Raw genomic sequence first — 21707 nt, forward strand, 5'->3', positions numbered from 1 at the left:
GTGTGGCTGATGCTTGGTTTAGTGAACCAGGTTGTATACAGAAATTGTTTGTGAGGCCCCACATGGTTGCATATTAGCCTAATCTTTTGTCTCTCTCTCATCCATCTCAGCACGATCTTCATGTGCCTCTTGCTTGTAAGTCCTCTCAATCCAACCTCCTGAACTCATACACACATTTCTACTCCATTATGTCAAGCACGGGCAAGTAAAGCATGAAAAGAACAATAATGCATGGAATTCAAGATCCTAATATTATGCAACAATAAAACTGCACTGCCCTTACTTCACTCTTGAGCTTGGCTTAATTAGATGTGGAAACAACAAGTATAGATACACAATGAATACATATTATAGTCTACTTAACAACTGACCTTGACTCGTTCCCAAGTATCACCGACGGTGAGGGGCCCATGCTCCTTGAGAATGTCAAAGATGACTCTGGTTATAGTCTGCGTTTGCTCTGGCAATGTTTTCAGCTCGATTGGCTTCATTTTCGGCTTGGGTTTCGTTGAAAAGTACCGAATCATACTCCCAAACATCTTGTCTCCCTAAATTTATAGTAGTTGAGTAGATGAGGAAGAACTGTGTTTTATTTCATTTAAAATAAACTATAACAATCCCTATGCCACTCCAAAATAGTTAAACTATTTTAAACAAACCAAAAGCATAAATTACAAACAAATAACTTTCTGAAACAACAAAGACAAAGAAATCCAAAATCCATTATGGATTTATAATCCCAATTCACTCAATTGCTTACAATACAAAACAAAAACCCAATTTGGAAACCGATTCAGTCAACCATCCTATGGTCGACCCGTAATTCCAAACCCAAAGCTGTGTAAAAACGATAGCGGCAAAGATTCAAATGAGAAGAATCTTTAGGAGAAGAGAATTAAGGAGTCGAACTGTGTAACACAGGCACGAATTCTTACCCGGGAGTCGATCTGAGCCGAAACCCAACAAACGAAGATGGAATGAAACGGTGGAGTTTTATTGCCGGAGATATATCAGGAGAGGAGAGATTGAAATCGAGGTTATTCATAAACCCTCTAACAAAGGAGAGTGAAGCTTCATTTCTTAGTGGCTGGCTTCCTTATTTTCTTCCCCTCGTTCAGAAGGTCCGTTTGGCTTCTTGGATTAAAGTCGTGAATGGCCTAGAGTTGGCTTGTTGGATTTATTATAAAAAAGCCCATTTCAATTAAAAAAGAAACCTCATCCTCAATTCTTTTTTAATAATTTATAAGCTTAACGAAATTTTTGGTATATATTTTGGTCCCTGAAATCACCATCCGATGTAGTCCAGAACCTAATAGCCCAAAACCTAAGCGATCCACAGCCCCAAACACTGAAATAAAAGCTCAAAAACACCAGCCCAACCCTAAACCCAAGCCCCAAGCCCATAGACTCCAACCCAGATATCCCTCGATAGGGATATACAAACCGAGGTATCCTTAATGAGAATATCCCTGAGGCGGGATAGCCTTGGAATGGGATATCCCACTGTCGAATAACTATGACAGGTATCCCGGTCCAGACACATAAAAAACCTGGACCGGATACAAAAATAACTTAACCAGACACTCAAAGTACTGAACCGGGATGGGATATTATGGGTATATTCTTGGAATAGCTTATCCCGAAATGGGATAACGAATGGATATCCTTAATTTAGAATAAGAATGAAAATTAACCCCGACGTTGTTGTGAAATCTCTGAAAATTTTTAAAAACTCAAGTATGATACTTAAATAGTTCCATTTTTTTTTTCTAATCAATTAGGGTTTTAGGGTAGATACTTATATAGTTGTTAGAAACATATCTTTGCTATAAAATCTCATATCTTTGCTGAGGAGTTGCTACTGTATGAGAACAACTAGGGTGTTTTGATTTGTTTATGCAGGATACAAAGTGCAACTAATGATTCTGCGTGTTATGTATTATTTTGAGAATCTTAAACTGTGCGAAGCTCTTATTCTTATTTGAAATATTCTAATTTTCTTCATTTCATTAAATGTTCTTGACTTGATAGTTAATAGGTTTTCCGTGGACCTGCCCATTGGGCCAATGAATTTGGTGCTGAAAGATTGCAACAAGAGTCTGTCGATGATCAATGGGTCAATGAATGCTCAAAGTTGCATGTGGATGACTGGGCAGAAGAATTTGGTCGTCAAGTTGGTGAGGGGGCTTTGGGAGATAGTTCGTCTGATAACTGGGCAAATTCATATGATGAGTAAGTCTGGTAGCCTTGAAGAAGTTCACTTTATAACCTCTCTTAATTCTACATGAATGTTTTGGATGTGAAAACTTGTAGGTTCCTCAGCGGTCGGACGCTTCAAGGGGTGTCTTTGTATTTTCTGATATGAATCCATATGTTGGTCATCAAAATCCTTTAAAAGAAGGTCAAGAGCTGTTGAGGAAGGGACTTTTGAGTGAAGCAAGTGCTTGCCCTAGAGGCTGAAGTTATGAAAAATCCTGAGAATGCTGAAGGTTGGAGATTTCTAGGAATAACCCATGCTGAAAATGATGATGACCAGCAGGTAATCCACTTTGCTCTAGTTTGTCAGAGTTGGATAGTTCGTGTGTATTCTTACACCAAAAGACATTGTTTTTGTATTCTTTAATACTACAAGAATTTCTATTAAGAGATGTGACTGCTTGTCTAGCTCAGCCATCTGTTCAGCATCTTTGGTTATGATTCTTTGCCTGGCAAGGTTGACCATTTACCTTTCTATTCCACCTAAATCTAAATCATTTTTAATCTTGTCTAATGCCCTGTGAATACCATCATGTTTTAGGAAACAGAACAACCTATTGATTAAGCAAGCAAGAAAACCTTTTGAACACAAAGGATCTATTTTCTTGTACCGCTACATTTTGTTTTTTTTTTTCGCTGGCTTGATATAGTCATGTTGGTGTACCATGCAATGTTCATTTCTTATATATGAAAACTTCTACTGGAAAGGGATAGAATGATCTATTTTTCGTTTAAACATTGAAATTTGCAGTATGATTGGTATTACGTTTATCTTAGTGGCCTGAGGCTTCAGTCAGAGTACCAGATCTAAGGCCGCAGTCTTTGCCTGGCTGCTAATGTTCTGGATCTAACCTATTATCATTTCCCCAATCTTATATAATCCCCCTGGGCAGTGTCCGCTCTCTTGTTATCACAAAACATATAACAAGCTCAGAATAAGAAAAACGCTGCTTGCAGGTATATCTCACTACAAATTATCTGTCTTCTTTGTTTTCTATTTTTGAATTTAAATTTTCAATATTCGAAAGATGGTGGGTTGGATCCTCATCCCTCCACCGGAAGATGAGTGATTTGAGTTATGATCAAACCAGTCACCCTTTAAGTTTAGGAATGGTAGTAGCAAACTAGTATATGACCTTTTCTTTTTGATCGTTACAATGTTATTGCCGTTGTTGACTTGTTACAGTATGAGAAATTGTCATGTCTGAAACAATGATGATGATCTGGATCTGGATCTGGATATTTTGGCTGCTGTTCTTCACTTCGATGATTTTTATCTCAGATCACTATCTTTCCTTTGTGTTCCGGCTGGCTCCATGTTTAGTGTTTAGATCAAATCCTTAATATTAAGACTCTCTTTTCCAGTCCTTTCGGCTGTTCCTTGCTTGGTTGCTTCTGCTTCTCTCTTTATACACATATGCCAACCAATATATTTATCCTCTGGTTTTAAATCTTGCTTCAATTGACAGTCGTAGAAGGATTGCGATCTATGTTAACTAATTTATTTAGTATTTAGGGCTTCCTGTAGTTTCTTTTATCAAAAGAAAAAAATGTTTTGAACATTTTTCTAAGAACTTTATTTGATTAATTACTTGGAAGCTTTGCTATTAAGGTATGTCATCATCCGATAAGCCAGAATTAGTTGAAAGGGATGTTAAGGACAAGGTGGATGACAAAGAAGACAACAGTGGATTTATAGACAAGGTCAAGGGTTTCATTCATGACATTGGTGAGAAGATGGAGGAAACAATCGGCTTTGGCAAGACTACTGCAGATGTAGCTGAGATTCACCTCCCTTGTATCAATCTTGAGAAAGCAGAAATTGTCGTTGATGTCATCATAAAGAACCTAAACCCTGTTCCAATCCCCCTCGTCGACATTGACTACCTCATTGAAAGTGATGGTAGAAAACTCATTTCAGGCTTGATTCCAGATGCTGGAACCATCCATGCTCATGGTGAGGAGACTGTCAAAATACCAGTTACTTTAATATATCATTCCATATAGGCTGAAAGTTGATCTCATTGTTGATGTTCCTGTTTTGGGGAGGTTAACTTTACCTCTTGAGAAAACTGGAGAGATCCCTATACCTTACAAGCCTGATATCGATATGGAGAAGATACACTTTGAGAGATTCTCTTGGGAGGAAACTATAGCAGTTCTTCATTTGAAATTAGAAAATAAGAATGACTTTGACTTGGGACTCAATGCACTTGACTATGAGGTCTGGCTATCTGAGGTCAGCATTGGATCTGCAAAGATAGACAAAAACGGAATCAGTTACATTGAGATTCCTATCTCCTTCAGGCCTAGGATTTCGGATCTGCTCTGTGGGACATGATTAAGGGAAAAAGAACAGGTTACTCTATGAAAGGTCACATCAACGTTGACACTCCATTTGGAGCATTGAAATTACCCATCAGCAAGGAGGGTGGCACAACCCGCCTTAAGAAGAATAGGGAAGACGGTTGTGATGATGATGATGATGAGGTATGTTAATTACTCCTGACGTGTCTTTTTTGATGTTTGAAACTTGCTATATGAATAGAATCCTATGTTTCCTTATTTCATTCTTGTTTTGGGTTAGGATGTTACTCTTATGTTCGATTTGATTCTTCTTTTAAATACAAGAGGATCTTTATGATTCTTTAGTAACTAACGAATTGGATTCTACCCTTTGCTATTTGCTTGTCTTATTTCTTTGAAAAGCAAAAAGTAAGAAGCATGTTTGAATGTAAAAGCAAGCTATGTTTATGAAGAACTAATAGTTCAAATGTAAGTTTCTTTAGAACGAGATACATGATTTACTTTACTGTAAATTGATCATGTTAGAATTGTGTTGTCTAACAAGTATTTGTTTATTTTTAAATAATTATGATTTTTCTTTTATCATTTGATTTTTACTTTAGCGCCTTTTAGGAGCAAAAAGCAAATAGCTTATATAACAAACCAAACAGGCCTTGTAAATTTTTGAGATTGTTGATGACTGAGAAAGTTCTAATTGGATATTACAATGTATTGAAAATCAGTAGGAGGAAGAGTTCTGGTTAAAATTGGTAAGAGCCACTCATGAAAAGCATGCACTTCTAGGTGTAACATATCCATATATCATTGTCCTCTAAATGAATATCAGAGATTCAGAGTGAAGAAACTTAGAAAAAGATTGTTATTCATTCTGCTAATTAGTTTACACCTATAAAGAGAGGAATTAACACAAACAAGGAAAACAATCCCTAAAAAACAGTAACTTCCTAAGAATCAGTGACTGAGATTAGTTTCTATTTACAAGGGAACTCCTAGTAATAAGGTAAGTTTTCTGTCCTTAAATCTTAGGAATTCCAACACTCGCCCTCAAGCTGGAGTGTAGATGTTTATCAAACCCAGCTTGCCAATAAGTTCTTCAAACATGTTTCTTCTCAAACTTTTAGTTAACACGTCTGCAACTTGTTGTCTAGTAGGTAGGTAGGTGATGCACATTTCTTCTGAGTGTATTTTTTCTTTTATAAAGTGGCGATCTATTTCCACATGTTTGGTGCGATCGTGATGCACAGGATTATGTGCTATGCTGACAGCTGCCTGGTTGTTACAGTACATCTTCATAGGCCTGGTGTAAGGCACTTTTAGTTACCCCATAAGTCTTTGTATCCAAACTCCTTCGCATATACCATGAGATAGTGCTCGATACTCTGCCTCTGCACTGCTGCGTGTTCTGATGTATAAGTTGTCTGTAATGAATCAAGAAGTATATAGCATGACTTGAAAAATATGCGGCATATTATATGTGCAATAAACCGTTAGATTTGTGCTTGAGACATCTTATGGAGGTCAAGGAACAAAGTCCCGTAATGCTTGAGTTCAGTTAGGTTTTTATTTCGATTCCCTTGCCCAACTTTCAGCATAAAGCCTAAAGGCCTCCTTCAAGACCTAAAGAAAGATGACAGGTTTTTACTACTTATATACTAAAAATAAATAAATGCCTATTATTCCCTAATGCATAGGCAAATAATAGGTTCTTGAGCATTATTTGACATTCAAGTGGTTAAGTTAACCATCAAGTAAGCAGAATAGTACATAAAAGTCATTTGATCATTTCAATATCCCAATGATCTAATTTCCACCCTGATCACCAGCTAGCATCTGTGAAATTTCAAATTTTCATTATGCTTCTTTAAAATTTGTTAAATGGAACAAAAGCAAAAAAATATATATTATAAAAAGGAAGTGGCAAAATCATCATATTTGAGTAGAAATTGCTAATAGTTCAAGCGTAAAGTACTTCCAGACATACGTTCTTGATTTAAAGTAAAAAAACCATGCATTTTTTTTCTTCCAAAAAAATGGCATCAGAATTCTAAAATGTTTTATTGAGAAAATGAAAAAAAAAGTTAAAAGAACTAAGAATTTATTGAGAAATCTCGGGAAACAAACAAATTGGGAAAATCGAGAAGGATTAGAGGAAGATAGAAAGAGGAATCTTGATGATTCTTCGAGGGAGATTACTATTGGCAATTGGCAAGCTTCGATTGATGAATCTAAAAGGGAAATCTAAAATATATAATTAGGGTGAGGAAAGAAGAAAGGTCCCTTCCCTTTAAAGATTTGTATTGTTCTTTTTATTTATCGATATATGTTGTTTTTGGAGAAAAAGTAAAAATGTCAGATGAAAACGCTGCACTATGAGATATTTTCATTAAAAAATCTCTTTAATTAGATAATTAAATGTTAGACCTGATTTATCATTTAATATAACAAATAATTTAAAGTGGTGGCAAAACAATTAATTAAAATGTTTATAAAAATATTGTGATACAATTGGATCGACTGATCTATCATTTAATATAAAGAATGTTTAAAATATAAAATTAACTATAAAAATATTAGTAATAATAAATTTAATCATTTGAGAGAGTTTCATTCATTGTAATCTTTATGGAAAAACAATATATATAAGTAATATTTTCTCTTTCATTTATCATTTGTTCATGTATCTGTCACATTTCTTTAGATATGCATTTTTTTTATTTCAGTCCTTTTATTTAGAAATGCAAAAATGATACTTATAGCGTGTGTTTTTTTGGCCCGTGGTAAGATCAATATACAAGAGATGAAAAAAAAGGGAGTAGCTAAATAGTGTTTTAAAGATACAGTAGAATTGATTAATTGTTTCCGTTTAAATTTAATTGTTTCTATTGTTGTTTAATACTCCAAAATTTTAATTCAGCGACGGAGGCATGTTAGAGGTGTTACAATATAGAAGTCAACCAACTGCTATTTGTTATTAATTTGCTGGTTTTTTTAGTTTATCTAATTTTACAATTTAGTCCTTTTGCATATTAAGTAGTTAATTAGAGCAATTCACTTCCAAATTATGTTTGATCGTAATATAGAAATTAGTGAGTAGCTAGTTAGACTCCTTTCTTGCATGCTTGTTAAATAGTAATAATTAAATTGTTGACTCCTTTTAAGTGATGTTGTATGCTTGCAGTTAAAACCAAACTTTTAAATTTTTTTTTTGTGCACACGCACAAGGAGTCACCTTCTTCCCTCATTTCTAATCATCTCATTACATCTCATTTGATTCCATTTTATCCCATTGTATTCTATTCAAAGTTAGTGAATATGCTTTGAGAGCATTTTTTCAAACACCTTGTAGGCATTACAATCTTTTGTTCTTGGAGAGTTAAGTTGACTTCGGCTAATTTAAAACAAAAAATTCGCCTAAAACTACACAGATTATCAGACTAAAGTTTTGACGCAATGACAAAATAAGTTCTAGAAATATAAATTTTCATTTAAATTTTTAATTAAAAATATAAAATAATAACACAACAAAATTTGATTGATAAACGCATATGTACATATTAATTAATTATGATGTCATCAATTTGCCATGGAAGGACCTATGGATTCTCGTTGGGAGGACTTCTTGAGTATTCATCGGAGTGTAGAAAATTAGGACAACTGGAGTGCTCCTGACGTGCGAAGAAAAAGAAAAGGAAACAAATCAAGTGTTAAATTTGAAGTAAGTTCAACAAAAACCATAAAAATGTGAAGTAAGATGATATGGTTAGGAAGAAATTAGGACGGACATTTTGTAATTAATTAACTTACTAGTTGCAGCGAAACTTGGCTATAGTTGGGGGAGTGTCCTGGACTTCCAGCTTCCCAAGTGAGGTGCATGGTTTCTTCAGCAAGTAATCGCAGCCTGTTCAGTTCTGGCAGGACAACTTTGCCCAGATCGGGTCTATCTTTCCTCCTTAGCTCTGCACAGTTAAGTGCAATCTTTGCGAAGCTCAAGGCCTCTTGAACCGGCCAATCATCAATAGATGGGTCCAGCATTTGAGCGAAGGTCCCCTTCTCAATAGCCCGTTGCACATGCTGAGTCAATCCCATTGGTGGTTTTGCTGTTATTATTTGTAGAAGCATGATGCCAAGGGAGTATACATCCGACTTCACTCCCAGCATGCCTGTCTGCTGGTATTCTGGATCTATGTAGCAGAAAGTTCCTGCTGTGGAGGTCATCCGATACTGGGTTACATTGTCAGCCACAGATGGAGGAACTAGTCTGGCCAATCCAACATCACTAATCTTGCTCACAAAGTTGCGGTCAAGTAAGATATTGGCTGATTTCAAGTCACGGTGGACTATGGGTTCGGGTTTAGTCTGGTGGAGGAACAGCAAGGCTGTTCCAATTTCGGCTGCAATTCTGAACCTAAGCTGCCAAGAGAGAGTCGGAGTGTTCCCTCTCCTGAAGAGACGGTCCTCTAAGCTCCCGTTAGACATTAACTCATACACTAGGCATCCATACTCTGGGCAGGCTCCCAACAGGAGAACCATGTTTGGATGCCGTATGCAGCTTAAAACTTCTACCTGTAAGTTTAGTTCTTAGAGCAGCCGAATTTTAAAATTCATTCTGTAAATACACTAGTAACTAAAGCATGCATATTCAGCCTACAATGTTTTTGTTTCTCAGCAATCAGAATTAATGCTCTACAGGCTCATAATACTAAAATCCATTTGGAAGCCATACCTCTTGCTGAAACTGTGACCTTCCTTGTGCTGCATCTGGTCGCAAAACCTTAATTGCAACGGGAGTATGATCTAGACGGGCTTTATACACAGGGCCATAACCCCCTTCCCCAATCTTGAGAACTTCTGAGAAGAATTCAGTGGCAGCTTCAATTTCCTCTATTGTGTACTTCCTGTACCTGTAATCTGAATGTGCTAATGCATCAAGTGCCTTTTTCTTTTCCACTGATTCCTTGAACGCTTTCATTTCTGCGTTCACCCTTTTTTGTGATTCAATTTCAACAATTCTCTGAGCCGCTTCAGCGGCTTCCATTGCTGCTTTTGACTTAGCTTTCTCCTTTTCTGCTATTGCTAATGCAGCTTCCTCAGCAAGTCGTGCCTCTTCCAATCTCCGTTCCTCTTCCAATTTCCACAGCTGGAGTTCTCTTGCCTGTTGTGGTGTAATTATGCACAAAGTTCTAACTAGTCAAAGTATGTTGAGGAACAGTATAAGCAGATATTAGTTGACACTCTAACCGTCTGTTTTGCTGTGAGTGCTTCTTTGCCAGTACTATACATTTCCATAGTTTGCTTTAGCTCCAGCTTTAGCCTCCTCATTTCGGATTCCACGTCCTCCTGTATGTTTCCCCCAATAGCATAAAACTCATCCATATTATTATTTCCAGATATTTTACACACATTTTCCTAGAACATAGAATAATACAAATAATTAATTAAATATATGCATATATTGTAACGTAAATGGGAAGTGTGTAAAGAGGGCGAAACCTGGACTTGGTTAATTCATTCCACTTTCACCGATGATATTTGATGATTTTGAGATGAAACATCGTATTTTTTTTATTGTTATCTCGTTTATAAGTATTAGTTAGACAAACCTGAAAAGTGTATATATCTTTTTTGAAAAATACGTATGATGAAAATTTATGTTTTAATCGAAGTGAGAACCGGGGCTTTTGATGTTTTATTTTCGTTGGTGAATATAATGTGTTGTGTTGTACTAGCCTGTCTCACAGTCACATCAATGAATTTATGCATGCTTTCCAGGCTTTAGTCCTTGAGTAATTTAATACACATATATATCTGTTCGTGGGTGTGTATATATATCATATCTTTCTTACTTACCATTGAAGTAGATAAGTTTGAAAAATTGTCACTGTCCTGCGAAACGTATGAGAAATCATGTGGAGAGCTCAAATCCACTGAGTTCCGTCCAAAGTGCATTGACTCGAAGCTAAAATTACTTTCATAGTCTGAAACATTGGACAGTCTTGGACGAATGTAATTCAAATCGAAATTCATCAAACAATTCAAATCAAAATTCATCAAACAAATGTAATTCAAATCAAATACATTCAAATTGTCCCTAATATGAGCCTACGAAGCCCTAAATATGGTGGAGTCTTCGACGAATTCTGAATCCGAACTAGCTTTGATTCTCTACAAAACACGAAAATATTACACAAAGTAAGCTATATAGCTTAGTAAGCTCGTATAAAACAAGCTCAATTAGTCATAAATATATAATTCAATAATTCGAATTTATCAACATGTATTTTTCTTTAACTAACAAACCTTTCATGTACTCAATCATGAGGTTATACATAACCTTCACAAGTTTCATCGATTTGAAGCTTATACAACTCATGTACATACCTGTACCATCTCGTATCAATCACATACTAAATCACATCTTTCATTTACCCGTTGAACCATTTCGGAATAATATTGGATACTCAGGAAATATCGCACACTAAGTGCCTCATAAATATAACCGAAGCTATCTCAATCTTGCATATTAAGTGTCATCATATATATACTCACTCTCGAGCTATCAACGGGCCTGTTCACACAAGCTGTGGGTCGAGACATAGCTATGCGGTGCTGCTCACACAAGCTGTCAAGTATTCGCAACAGGTGTTGGAATACTCAGCCACCGGTAAGTCGTACATGACCAGCACCTGGATCACATAATCACAATACCGGTAACCCCTAATGACATGTCATTCGCATCCTAATCTATTCCCAAGGTTCAACCGGGATTTCTAATGCCGAATCGTTGTCGAATCATGGTCGCACATTTACGTAGTCTCGTATTCACAGTTTATGCAATATCAAAGCATAATAAATACATTTATAATAAAGTTCATTAGATACGAACTTACCTCAGATGCAAAAACGATGAAATTAGTCGATTATTCCGAGACTTTGTTCTTTCCCTGATCTAAGTCTAGATTTCACTTTTCTTGATCTATATGTAATCAAAACTAACTTATTTAGTCATATTTTTATTCAATTTAATCCACAACACAATTTAAGATAAATTTACCTTTTTGCCCCTAACATTTTAACATTCTTACAATTTAGTCCTTATTTTATGAAATCACAAATTCATGCAATTCAATCCACACCCATGCTAGCCGAATTTTTCTAGTACACATACCAGCCCATATTTTTCATTTATTCACACTTTTACCACATAATTTATCATATTTCATAATTTAATCCCTAATTGACATTTTTCATAAAAATCACTTTACAAATGTTGTTTATCTAAAAACAACCATGCATTTTCTACCATTAAACATCAAAACACATGCTCATTCATCAATGGAAAAACCCTAAAATTTTAAAAATTTCTCAAATTAGTCCTTGGGCTAACTAGATTAGGTTACAACAATCACAAAAACATAGAAATTATTAAAAACGAAATAAAAAATTGTACCATGAAAACAATAAATGATAGCCGAACTTCCAAGTTCCAACAATGGCTTTTTATTTCTTCCAAAATCGGTCAAGAAGATGATAACCAACATAGTGCTTTGTTTTTCTTTAATTTGATAACATTTATTTAATAAATTACATAAATAACATTTATAAATAACATCAAAATTTACTTAATACATGACCAAACATGTCCACTCAAACAACCATTGGTTTAATTACCATTTAAGGCCACCCATGTTAAAAACAATAGCAATTTAACACTTTCTACTTCTAGCATGCAAGTTTTGCACTCATTGCAATTTAGTCCTTTTTATTGATTAGGTGTTCAAACGATAAAATTTCTTAACGAAATTTTCACACCATTATTTAATCATGCTTTAAACATTAAAATAATAATAAAATAATTATTTTGATCTCAGATTTGTGGTTCCAAAATCACTGTTTCAATTTGACCCAAAATGGGCTATTGCATTTAGCTAATAGAAAACAAATTTCGCATTTTACGCAATTTAGTCCTTTTTCACAAATACAATCATGCTATAGATATTAAAATAATATTAAAATAAATTATTCGACTTCTGATTTGTGGTCCCGAAATCACTTTTTTGATTTCACTAAAAACGGGTTGTTACAGAAATAATATTTTTATTTTTATTAATAATATTGAGTTTGAACATGCTCTCATACATATATCATTTCCCTACAAAAATTCCTCCCTTAGACAAATAAATTTATCTGCTTCAAAAACAAGTTTGAAACCAAACTTATTCAGTAGACTTCCAGACACTAAATTCTTCCTAACTTCTTATACATAAAGTACATCATTTAAGGTTAAAACCTTTCCAAAAGTAAATTGTAGTTCAATAGATCCTTTGCCTTTGATTGTTGCGGTGGAAGAATTTCCCATGTACAAGACATTGTCATTTTCACATTGTGTGAACTTTGTGAACATGCTTTTGTCTTTGCACACATGTTTGGTTGTTCCGGTATCAATCCACCATGCATTATCATCTTATGCCATATTAATTTCAAATATCATTGCAACTAACTTTTCATTATTATCAGTCTTAGAAGATGATTTCTTCTTTAAAAATTGACATTCATTCTTAAAATGTCTCGGCTTACCACAATGATAGCATGAGCCCTTTTGTTTCTTTTTGAACTTAGGTGCTCTATCAGTCTATTTGAACTTTCTCTTGAATGGTTTAGTAGTTTATACTTCCTCTGTAATATACACTTTGGCATTTTCAGAATTTACGCTCTGATCTTGCTTTCGATATTCTTCTTTAATACGAAGATGGTTTGCCCAAGCCTCAAGAGATATTTCCTTGCTTATGTTTTAGACTTCTTTTAAAGTCTTTCGAAGATGGAAGAAGTTTGTCTATTATGGAGGATACAACATCTTTTCATCCATTTTCATATCATATTACTTAAATTAATTCAACATTTTTTTAGTATCACGGAATTGTTCCATAATAAAACGACCATCAACCATTTGATAATTATTGAAACAACTGACAAGAAATTTCTCACTTGTAACATCTTCGGTCATGTATCTTGTCTTCAATTTGTCCCATAATTCTTTATCAGTGACCTCGTTTTGGTAGGTGTCGAACAAACCATCGGATAAACCATTCAATATGTAGCCCATGCACATGTAATCAGCATTGTCCCCTTTTTGCCTTTCTTGGGTTGCAACAACAGATTCGTTTTCATTCTCTTCAGGCCTTGGAGTATCCAAAACATAGGCAAACTTCAAAGTTGATAATAAGAAGTGCATCTTTTTCTACCATCGTCGGAAATTGCCACCATCAAACCGATCCAGTTTGACAAAGTTGGAAGCCAACTCTCTTAGTATTCCACTTTCTTGTGTTATGGTAGTCATCATGAACTATAACCTTAAAATTTTTAGTACAAATCTCTGATGAGGAAAATCTTGAACACACGAAGGAAACTTGAACAGAAAAGGAAGAAATAAGACAAGGCTCCAAGGCGTGTATCAAGCCACTATCTTTAAGGTTATATTCGCCCCCACCTATTTTTATGCAAATGAGTTTCAAGAAAATTAACCTCGAGGATACAATGAAGCCAATGACTATTTGCGTTTTGTACTGATGAGAATAATCCACTAAGCACAAAGCAATGTATAACAAGAAACTCAATTTCTACGAAGAATTTCTGCAGTAACTCTTTATAGAACAATTTAATAATATTAGCAAATGAGGAATGATAGAAAGAACTTTTAGAACTTTTTAGTGTGATTTCTAAATGAAATCTCATTCCTATTTATCGGAATTTTCATATCTCTTCGTAGAGACATCTTTCGATAGGTATTTTTATGAATAAATGAAAATAATAATTATTCATTTAATTTTATAACTATTCAAGTAATATTGTTTGAATAGTTATAATTGTTTTTCAAAAATCAAATGATATAACTTTTGACCAATGATCAAAAGATTTATCTTTTGATTAATTACACTCATTCATTTATAGTTATTAGAATATTATAAATATTTAAAATGTTCCAACAATAATAATATATATTAGTATAATGCAAATGAATTAAATTTATTTATATCGTACAATTATTTTTAGTTACGTACACCAAAATCTCAACAATTAATTGTAACTTTTGCTTAATGTGATTTAATTATTTGGTGACAGTAAATTGTGAAATGAGTTATATATATTTATCATTAACTTTTAAAATTTTAAATGAATAATATATTTAAAAATAAAAATGAATATATAAATACCTGTCAAAAGACTGTAATTTGTGTATATTCATAAAAACCATGCATTTGTAAGAGCCTAAAAACTATACCACAATCATCAAAACAAGTTGTCAACTTCGTAACTAAAGAGTATCACATTTTTATTTAGAAATATCTCTAAATATTAATATTGCCAACAGCAAATAATAGAACTAAAAATCAAAGCATAAGAAATGAAGCCAAATTGAAAATAAAAGCAATCCGAAATCCAACTCTAGAAATTAAAATAACTTCAAATAGAAAAGCAAGCCCTGTTTAATGAGGAGGGGGGCAGGCTCTAGAGCTAAAAACATTCGGACACATCAAATTCCAAATGGACTTGCATGTAGAGCGAAATAATCAATAAAGGTCAACTGGGTATTCATCTAAGCCGCTGCATATTGATATAGCAAGCGAGGAACTTTATGAATATATACACCTTTTGTAACGAGATAAGAGGGAATTGGAACTTGGCCTGGGACAGTGATCCCTAATGCGCTTTAAGACGAAAACTCTGGCAGTTGGCTGAGGTTAGATGAACAAGGGAGAAGAAGACAGAGTTGGAGACCAAACTCAATGAACTACGCTGTTTGAAGGAACCCTTGACATTAGAAAAAGGAAAATTATATAAGGCAAGGGAGACACGGGGGGTGCCTCTCGCATGCAAAGCGGGCGCTCATTATATTTTTCCCTTTTTTATTTGTTAATGGCATAAATGATAATAATATTTTTTTTTTTTGGTGAAGAATAAATGATAGTAATTTTATTTGTTTATGAATGCTTAACCTAACAACAATATGTTTGCATCTTATATGATATCTTACATAAATACCATCTGAATTAATTGTTCTTTTAATATATGTATAACCATTATTTTAAATACTTTAAATATTATTTAATTGATTTACTTTTTTTATACAAATTAATGGACCTTTTACATTTCATATATACAAACTAATTTAATTATATTCATTACTTTTATGTTTAAAACTACATAAAATAAAGAATACAAGATAATATAGTAGTTTCATAATCTTATTTAAAAACGCATAGTTTTATAATATAGCCATATATTAGAAAATCTATAAAGGAATACAAGATAATTTCCATTTATTTATGGTATTATTCATAAAATTATTATAAAAGGATTTAATATATTTTAATTTAGAGTTCAATAATATAATCAACAACGAATGTTTTATAACAAAATTAGTTCAATAATATAATCGGGGTAAAAAATTAGTTTGAAATTTTCTCCAAACTTTTATCTTTTATCATTTTAATAATGGATGAAACCTTAAAATGTATTCTTGCAACATTTGTTAGAAAAATTCAATGTTAAGCTTAAAGGTAAATAACAATTAATAATAACAATATTGATTATTATTTTATTTGTAGTTACCATCTTCTCAAGATGGTCATAAATAATTATTAGATTATGATATATTTATAATGCACAACAAATATTTTTATAAGTTCATAGTACAAAAAAAAGATTCAGTTAAATTAATGAAGTTCATATTTTGAAGTGGTAAATATAGGCAGGTAAAAAGAGAGTTTTTCATTTCTCAATTAAATTTGGATCTGGGTTAACGAATAACAGCAATTTAATATAAATATTAAAAATTTTAAAACTTTTTCAGAACTCGTATTTTTCATAATGAAACTTATTATACATAAATACCTGGTCAGTGGTCACAATATGGGTCCCACCAAACATCCCTTTGTATACAGCTCTTGTAAAACAGTTAAAACCACGGTAGTCAATGCGTATTGGGTATATCGATGTTTTTAAATATTTTGTCCATAAACATGTTTATAATCTAATTTTAATTTCTTGATAAATTATACATTTTAAATATTTTCCACTCGCACATGTATATATTTATAATCTAAGTTTTAGCTTCTTCATAAATTATCTGTTATTTTGGTCCAACAATAAATTATATATTACATATACATGTAAATATATCTTTCTTATATCCATATAAATATGTAAATATAAGTTTTAAATTTATATGTAAATATGAGTTTAAACTTTAATAACTTCTAATTTTAAATGTAATTATGATAGAATTAAAATGGTTAGGATAAAAATTTTAAATGTTGGTTTCAACGGGTATAAGATAATATTGACTGAAACATAACATAGACTACAAAAAGGGTACCTACCTACCTACCTACTATCATGGTTAAAACCCTTCTAAAAGTACATTTTTAATTCTATCATGTGTTCTCACTTTGACGAAAATGATTTAATGTTGAAGCTTAAAAAGTGTGTTCATGCTTTTTTAAAAACCAATGTTGAGCTTAATGGTAATGTTCAGTTACTGATAACAATATTGCTACAATTATTTTATTTGTAACTACCATTTTCCCCCAAAAAGACTTACTATTCATTGGAAAAAAAAAGACATGCTTACTAAATTATAACAGTCAGCGCAATGCATTCAACCTGTCATAACTGACATTAACTTGAGTTTCCTGCACTCTATATAAAAAGGTGCAGAACACAGTGTGGTCATGGGAGCTATGATATATAGAATCAATGTCACACACTGATTATTGGGAATTCAGTAAGCAATAATCAATACAACAAGCAATCGTTCGAGGATAATATATGCTCCTAAATTCAAATAGGATTACTGAAGCTACAAAACTGGATGATTGGATCCTCTGTGCTCATTTAAATAGAGTTAGGAGTTGTATTGATATTGATCATGTCTAATGTGGTTTTGGAACATACCCATCAACAGCAAAGTTTCGAGTGGCAGCAGGGATTGCTAAACGAATTCCATCAAGTTCAGGACTTGCAACTATTTGACATCCCAGACGAGACCTGAGATCATTCAAGATCATGGCAAATGGCAATCTATTTAGATTAAATTTCACACACACACAAGAAAAAAAAACCTCCGGTAGATTATGAAGAAGGAACTCACGTTTCGGTAAGCCCAAAGGCCAGGTCCAACATGTCATTCTCCTCATCAGTTGGATCTTCCAATTTATTATAGTACTCCATGTCCTAACAAAAGAGTCAATAGTTAAGAGGATAATCAGGTTGAAATAACATTAGTATGTATTAGCATAAACTAATTAACAGCACGTTTGGTAAATATAATGCCAATAGCATACCATCACTATGACATGGCATGTTGAACAAGCAAGTGAACCCTCACATGCTCCTGAAACGACAGTACAAACAGACATTAATTATTAGCAATGAAAGGGTTTGGTAAACGAATTACCCCAAGAAGATAAGAGTTAGATCCAAGGAAAGCTAGAAAATTATGGGTCATGATCCTTGCCTTCAAGTTCTATATCATTTTCATGAGCTGCTTCCAACATAGACATTCCAATAGGCACTCGTATGGGGATTTCTTCTCCATCCTTAGAAACAAATGTGACAGATATCCTGCCAATTAAGACAAACTACCATGAAGAAAAACGACCAAAATTTATAGAAAAAAATCAATTTTAGATTAAATGCATACGGATTCATTAAGTTTATAAAGAGCAAATGTGGGGGGGGGGGGGGGGGAGGCACTCAAAGTCTGCTTTCAAAGTTGGTGAATGTCATAAGTTGCAATCTAAATCTCCCACCAACAAAAGAAGTGTAAGAGCCACAGCATGCAGAGATGAACAGTCACACCAATAAAATCCACAATTAATTAAAGGTGCATGCATACGTAGATGCAAGTCCTATTAACGGGTTCCGGAGCTTAGGATGTTATCCAACCTAAAATATTTGCTAAGGCATTAATTGACCACCAAAGTTCAAGTTTGCTTTGAAGCATGCCAAATATGTCAAATAATAATTCATCCTGACAAAGAAATGCATTTCCTAAGTAGTATCAATATAGAATTAGCTTAAAATGACTACTTGTAAATCAAAATTACGTTTGTGTATTTCTTCTTTAATGTTTGTGTCCATTCTAAAAAACGAAAAGGAATCAGGGAGTTTACATAATCTAAATAGATAATTCACCAATCTAAGAAGATTAGCACTAAATAAAAGATCCATCACTTCATCCCACAGTCATAGACACCATGTTCTTACATTTATATTTAAAAAGAACTTACGTTTCTTTCTCTTCATCCCCTCCTGCAGAAGCACCATCGGAAGCTGAGGTAGAAAAACCATGATGCTTTTGAAATATGGAACCTTGAAAGGCTCTAGTTTCTGGCAGTAATTCAAGCTGTCCAAAAAGAATTGAATAAACAAGAAAAAGATTATGGGAAATTTTCCCTAATAATTTGTTGAACAAGAAATCTTTTATTTTTTTCAAGATAAATAGTTATAATAGAAATCCTTTCTTATCCAAATCTGAAAGCATAATATCAACCATATGTATGTCGCTCTTCAATGTTTATACCAATACCAACCATAGATTTGTCATACTTCAATGTTTCAGAAATTATTTTCTGAATATACTGGCAACTATTTTTACCTCCAACTTATTAGTATTCAGATCTCATCAAATGTTTGTCTGACTTCAATCATATTTTCTAATGTAACAGTCATCCAAGATTAAGCACTATTAGTCTATTTTGCTATCACTTTGACAAATCCAATAATTGCCACTATAACTAACATTAATCAAATCATTCCATCTCCTTAGAAAATAAAATCAATGCCATACTATTTCCATTCTGTAGACACGACAAGAGACCATTCTTTCACAAGAAAACTGATCTTCACTAAGCCATCATAAGCTCATAAAAAACCACAATAATTTCATTATGTTAACAACTAATATATTCAAGACCATCTAAAGCAAAATCAGCTTAAGTAGAAAGAAGGGAAATTATTGATCGTGTCATTTGCTCATTGACTAGCATAGTTAACACATTTCTTCTCCTGATATCATAACTAGCTACCCATAAAAGAATCTAATCTCATTAGAGTTCACAACTACAACTTCCACTTTAATCCTGATAAACTGCTATGTTTTCCATCATTTACACTCCACAGTCCAAGATTCCTACAGGGTCAAGCATGTCATAAGCGGCAGGATAACTTGGCCAATTGTCAACAACCACCTATATATTCTCTTATTGAAACATAAGAAAATGACCATCACTAACCGAAGACCACTGGTACTGATTGCAAGGCCTTTGTGTATATCTTGCTCTAGACAAATATGTATATCCACCTGTCAAAAAGAACGCAATCTGTGTATATCTTGCTCAAAAAGGTAGTTTCATACAAACCATGCATTTGTAGGAGCCTAAAAACTATACCACAATCATCAAAACAAGTTGTCAGCTTAGTACTTAAAAGGGTATCACATTATTATTTAGAAATATCTCTAAATATTAATACTGCCAACAGCAAATAATAGAACTAAAAATCAAAGCATAAGAAATGAAGCCAAATTGAAAATAAAAGCATACCTCTTGACAGCTCCTTGGCAACCCGAAATCCAACTCTAGAAAGCCTAGAAATTAGCATAACTTCAAATAGAAAAGCAGGCCCTGTTTAATGAGGAGGAGGGCAGGCATTAGAGCTAAAAAGGTTCAGACTTTAACAAACACATCAAATTCCAAATGGACTTGCATGTAGAGCGAAATAATCAATAAATTTCAACTGGGTATTCATCTAAGCTGTTGCATATTGATATAGACAAGTAATTAAATCTCCATAAAAGAAGACATAACGAAAAAAGTGGCCGCCGGCAAGGAACTTCAGGAAATAAAATATAAATATATACACCTTTTGCAACGAGATAAGAAGGAATTGGAACTTGGGCCTGGGACAATGATCCCTAATGCGCTTTAAGACAAAAACTCTGACTAGGTTTGAAGGTAAATAGTGGCCGCCGGCGAGGGCAGTTGGTTGAGGTTAGATGAACAAGTTTTTTTTGAATAATATGCGCCGTAGAGACTAAAAGGGCGTAGAAGAGAGAGTTCGATACCAAACTCCATGAACGACGCCGTTTGAAGGAACTTCGACATTAGAAAAAGGAAAATTATATAATGTAATGGAGATGCGGGTGATCGAACCCGTGCCCCTCGCATGCAAAGAAATAACTTTTATAAGGAGGGTAACTTTCTAACAACCATGCAGCCAGCAGACAACAATCACATAAAGCAGCATGTATTAATGTTATTTCAAATAAAATCATGAGATTGTAACGAGATACCTCGGATCAGTATAAATAACTAAGTCAATTAAAGGATCAATTGAAGTCCCCCTTAAATACTACTGACATCTTCAAAAGAGAAGCCTTCTTTTGCTACATAATTAACAATTCTAAAGTAAAATATGAGTATATTGGATTTTTTAAAAAATAAACCAGTAATACGATTCAAATATGAAACTTTGAAAGAAAACGCTCACTGTAAGATAAAAAAGGCAAATATATTGCATTGTTTATAAGGAAGAAAACAACAACACATAGTTAATATCTTCTAATCCAACACAATAACCACTCGTAACCACTTGTAATAGAGATGTTGAACGATGTCCCCAAGCATGTTAAAACTGGCAACTACTAAACCCTAAACTTCAAGCCATAACCATTAACTCTATCCCCTAACACTAGACCTTAAGCCATAACCATAAGCCTTAAACATAAAACCCTAATCATGAAACCTAAAACATTAAACCCTAAACTTGAAACCTAAAACGAAAATAAAAACCATAAAACTTAAAATCCTAAAATCACGAAACATAAACCATGAAACCTTAAAGTCTTAAACTATAAGCCATAAACCTTGATGTAACATTCCGAAATAGGGCCTAAACAGAACAGTGGTTGCGAAACCACAAATTCAGGGTAAAAAATATATATATATTTTATTATTATTTTGAGGTTCATGGTATGATTACATGATTGTGTGAAAATTTCGTGATAAAATTCTATGCATAAAGTGCTTAAATTGAGGTTAGGGACTAAATCGAATAATTTGCAAAACTTGCATTCTAGAAGTTTT

The 21707-nt window shown here is 33.5% G+C and overlaps 2 protein-coding genes and 1 pseudogene across 2 annotated transcripts; 1 reads left to right on the plus strand and 2 right to left on the minus strand.

Moving 5' to 3' along the window:
* Positions 1 to 1718: 1718 nt before the first annotated feature.
* LOC108457982 (uncharacterized) lies at positions 1719 to 5148 on the plus strand (annotated as a pseudogene).
* A 2878-nt stretch (positions 5149 to 8026) lies between these two features.
* LOC108477714 (U-box domain-containing protein 34-like) lies at positions 8027 to 13792 on the minus strand. The gene is made up of 5 exons (XM_053030600.1): positions 13532 to 13792; positions 9802 to 9969; positions 9287 to 9715; positions 8368 to 9126; positions 8027 to 8228 (listed from the first exon to the last, which is right to left on the minus strand). Exons 1-5 carry the CDS (start codon positions 13790 to 13792, stop codon positions 8157 to 8159), a joined length of 1689 nt encoding a protein of 562 aa, XP_052886560.1. The 3' UTR covers positions 8027 to 8156.
* A 3348-nt stretch (positions 13793 to 17140) lies between these two features.
* LOC108470416 (adrenodoxin-like protein 2, mitochondrial) lies at positions 17141 to 20770 on the minus strand. Its single transcript, XM_017771716.2, has 8 exons — positions 20485 to 20770; positions 20166 to 20246; positions 19857 to 19924; positions 18852 to 18967; positions 18077 to 18183; positions 17904 to 17953; positions 17711 to 17793; positions 17141 to 17607 (listed from the first exon to the last, which is right to left on the minus strand). Exons 2-8 carry the CDS (start codon positions 20221 to 20223, stop codon positions 17493 to 17495), a joined length of 597 nt encoding a protein of 198 aa, XP_017627205.1. The 5' UTR covers positions 20224 to 20246; positions 20485 to 20770; the 3' UTR covers positions 17141 to 17492.
* Positions 20771 to 21707: the final 937 nt, after the last annotated feature.

This window comes from Gossypium arboreum, chromosome 7 (genome assembly GCF_025698485.1).
Source record: "Gossypium arboreum isolate Shixiya-1 chromosome 7, ASM2569848v2, whole genome shotgun sequence".
NCBI classification, from domain to species: domain Eukaryota; kingdom Viridiplantae; phylum Streptophyta; class Magnoliopsida; order Malvales; family Malvaceae; genus Gossypium; species Gossypium arboreum.

Bases quoted from the DNA above. Each gene is read 5' to 3' on its own strand.
- LOC108477714 (XM_053030600.1), bottom strand. From the start codon at position 13,792: ATGCACTTCTTATTATCAACTTTGAAGTTTGCCTATGTTTTGGATACT. The intron at 9,127-9,286 runs GTATGGCTTCCA...CTAAACTTACAG, and splicing joins GGTCACAGTTTCAGCAAGAG to GTAGAAGTTTTAAGCTGCAT. The intron at 8,229-8,367 runs GTAAGTTAATTA...TTCGCACGTCAG, and splicing joins GCCAAGTTTCGCTGCAACTA to GAGCACTCCAGTTGTCCTAA.
- LOC108470416 (XM_017771716.2), bottom strand. From the start codon at position 20,223: ATGCTAATTTCTAGGCTTTCTAGAGTTGGATTTCGGGTTGCCAAGGAG. The intron at 18,968-19,856 runs GTTAGTGATGGT...CTTTTTGGACAG, and splicing joins ATCAGTACCAGTGGTCTTCG to CTTGAATTACTGCCAGAAAC. The intron at 17,608-17,710 runs GTGAGTTCCTTC...GAATGATCTCAG, and splicing joins GCCTTTGGGCTTACCGAAAC to GTCTCGTCTGGGATGTCAAA.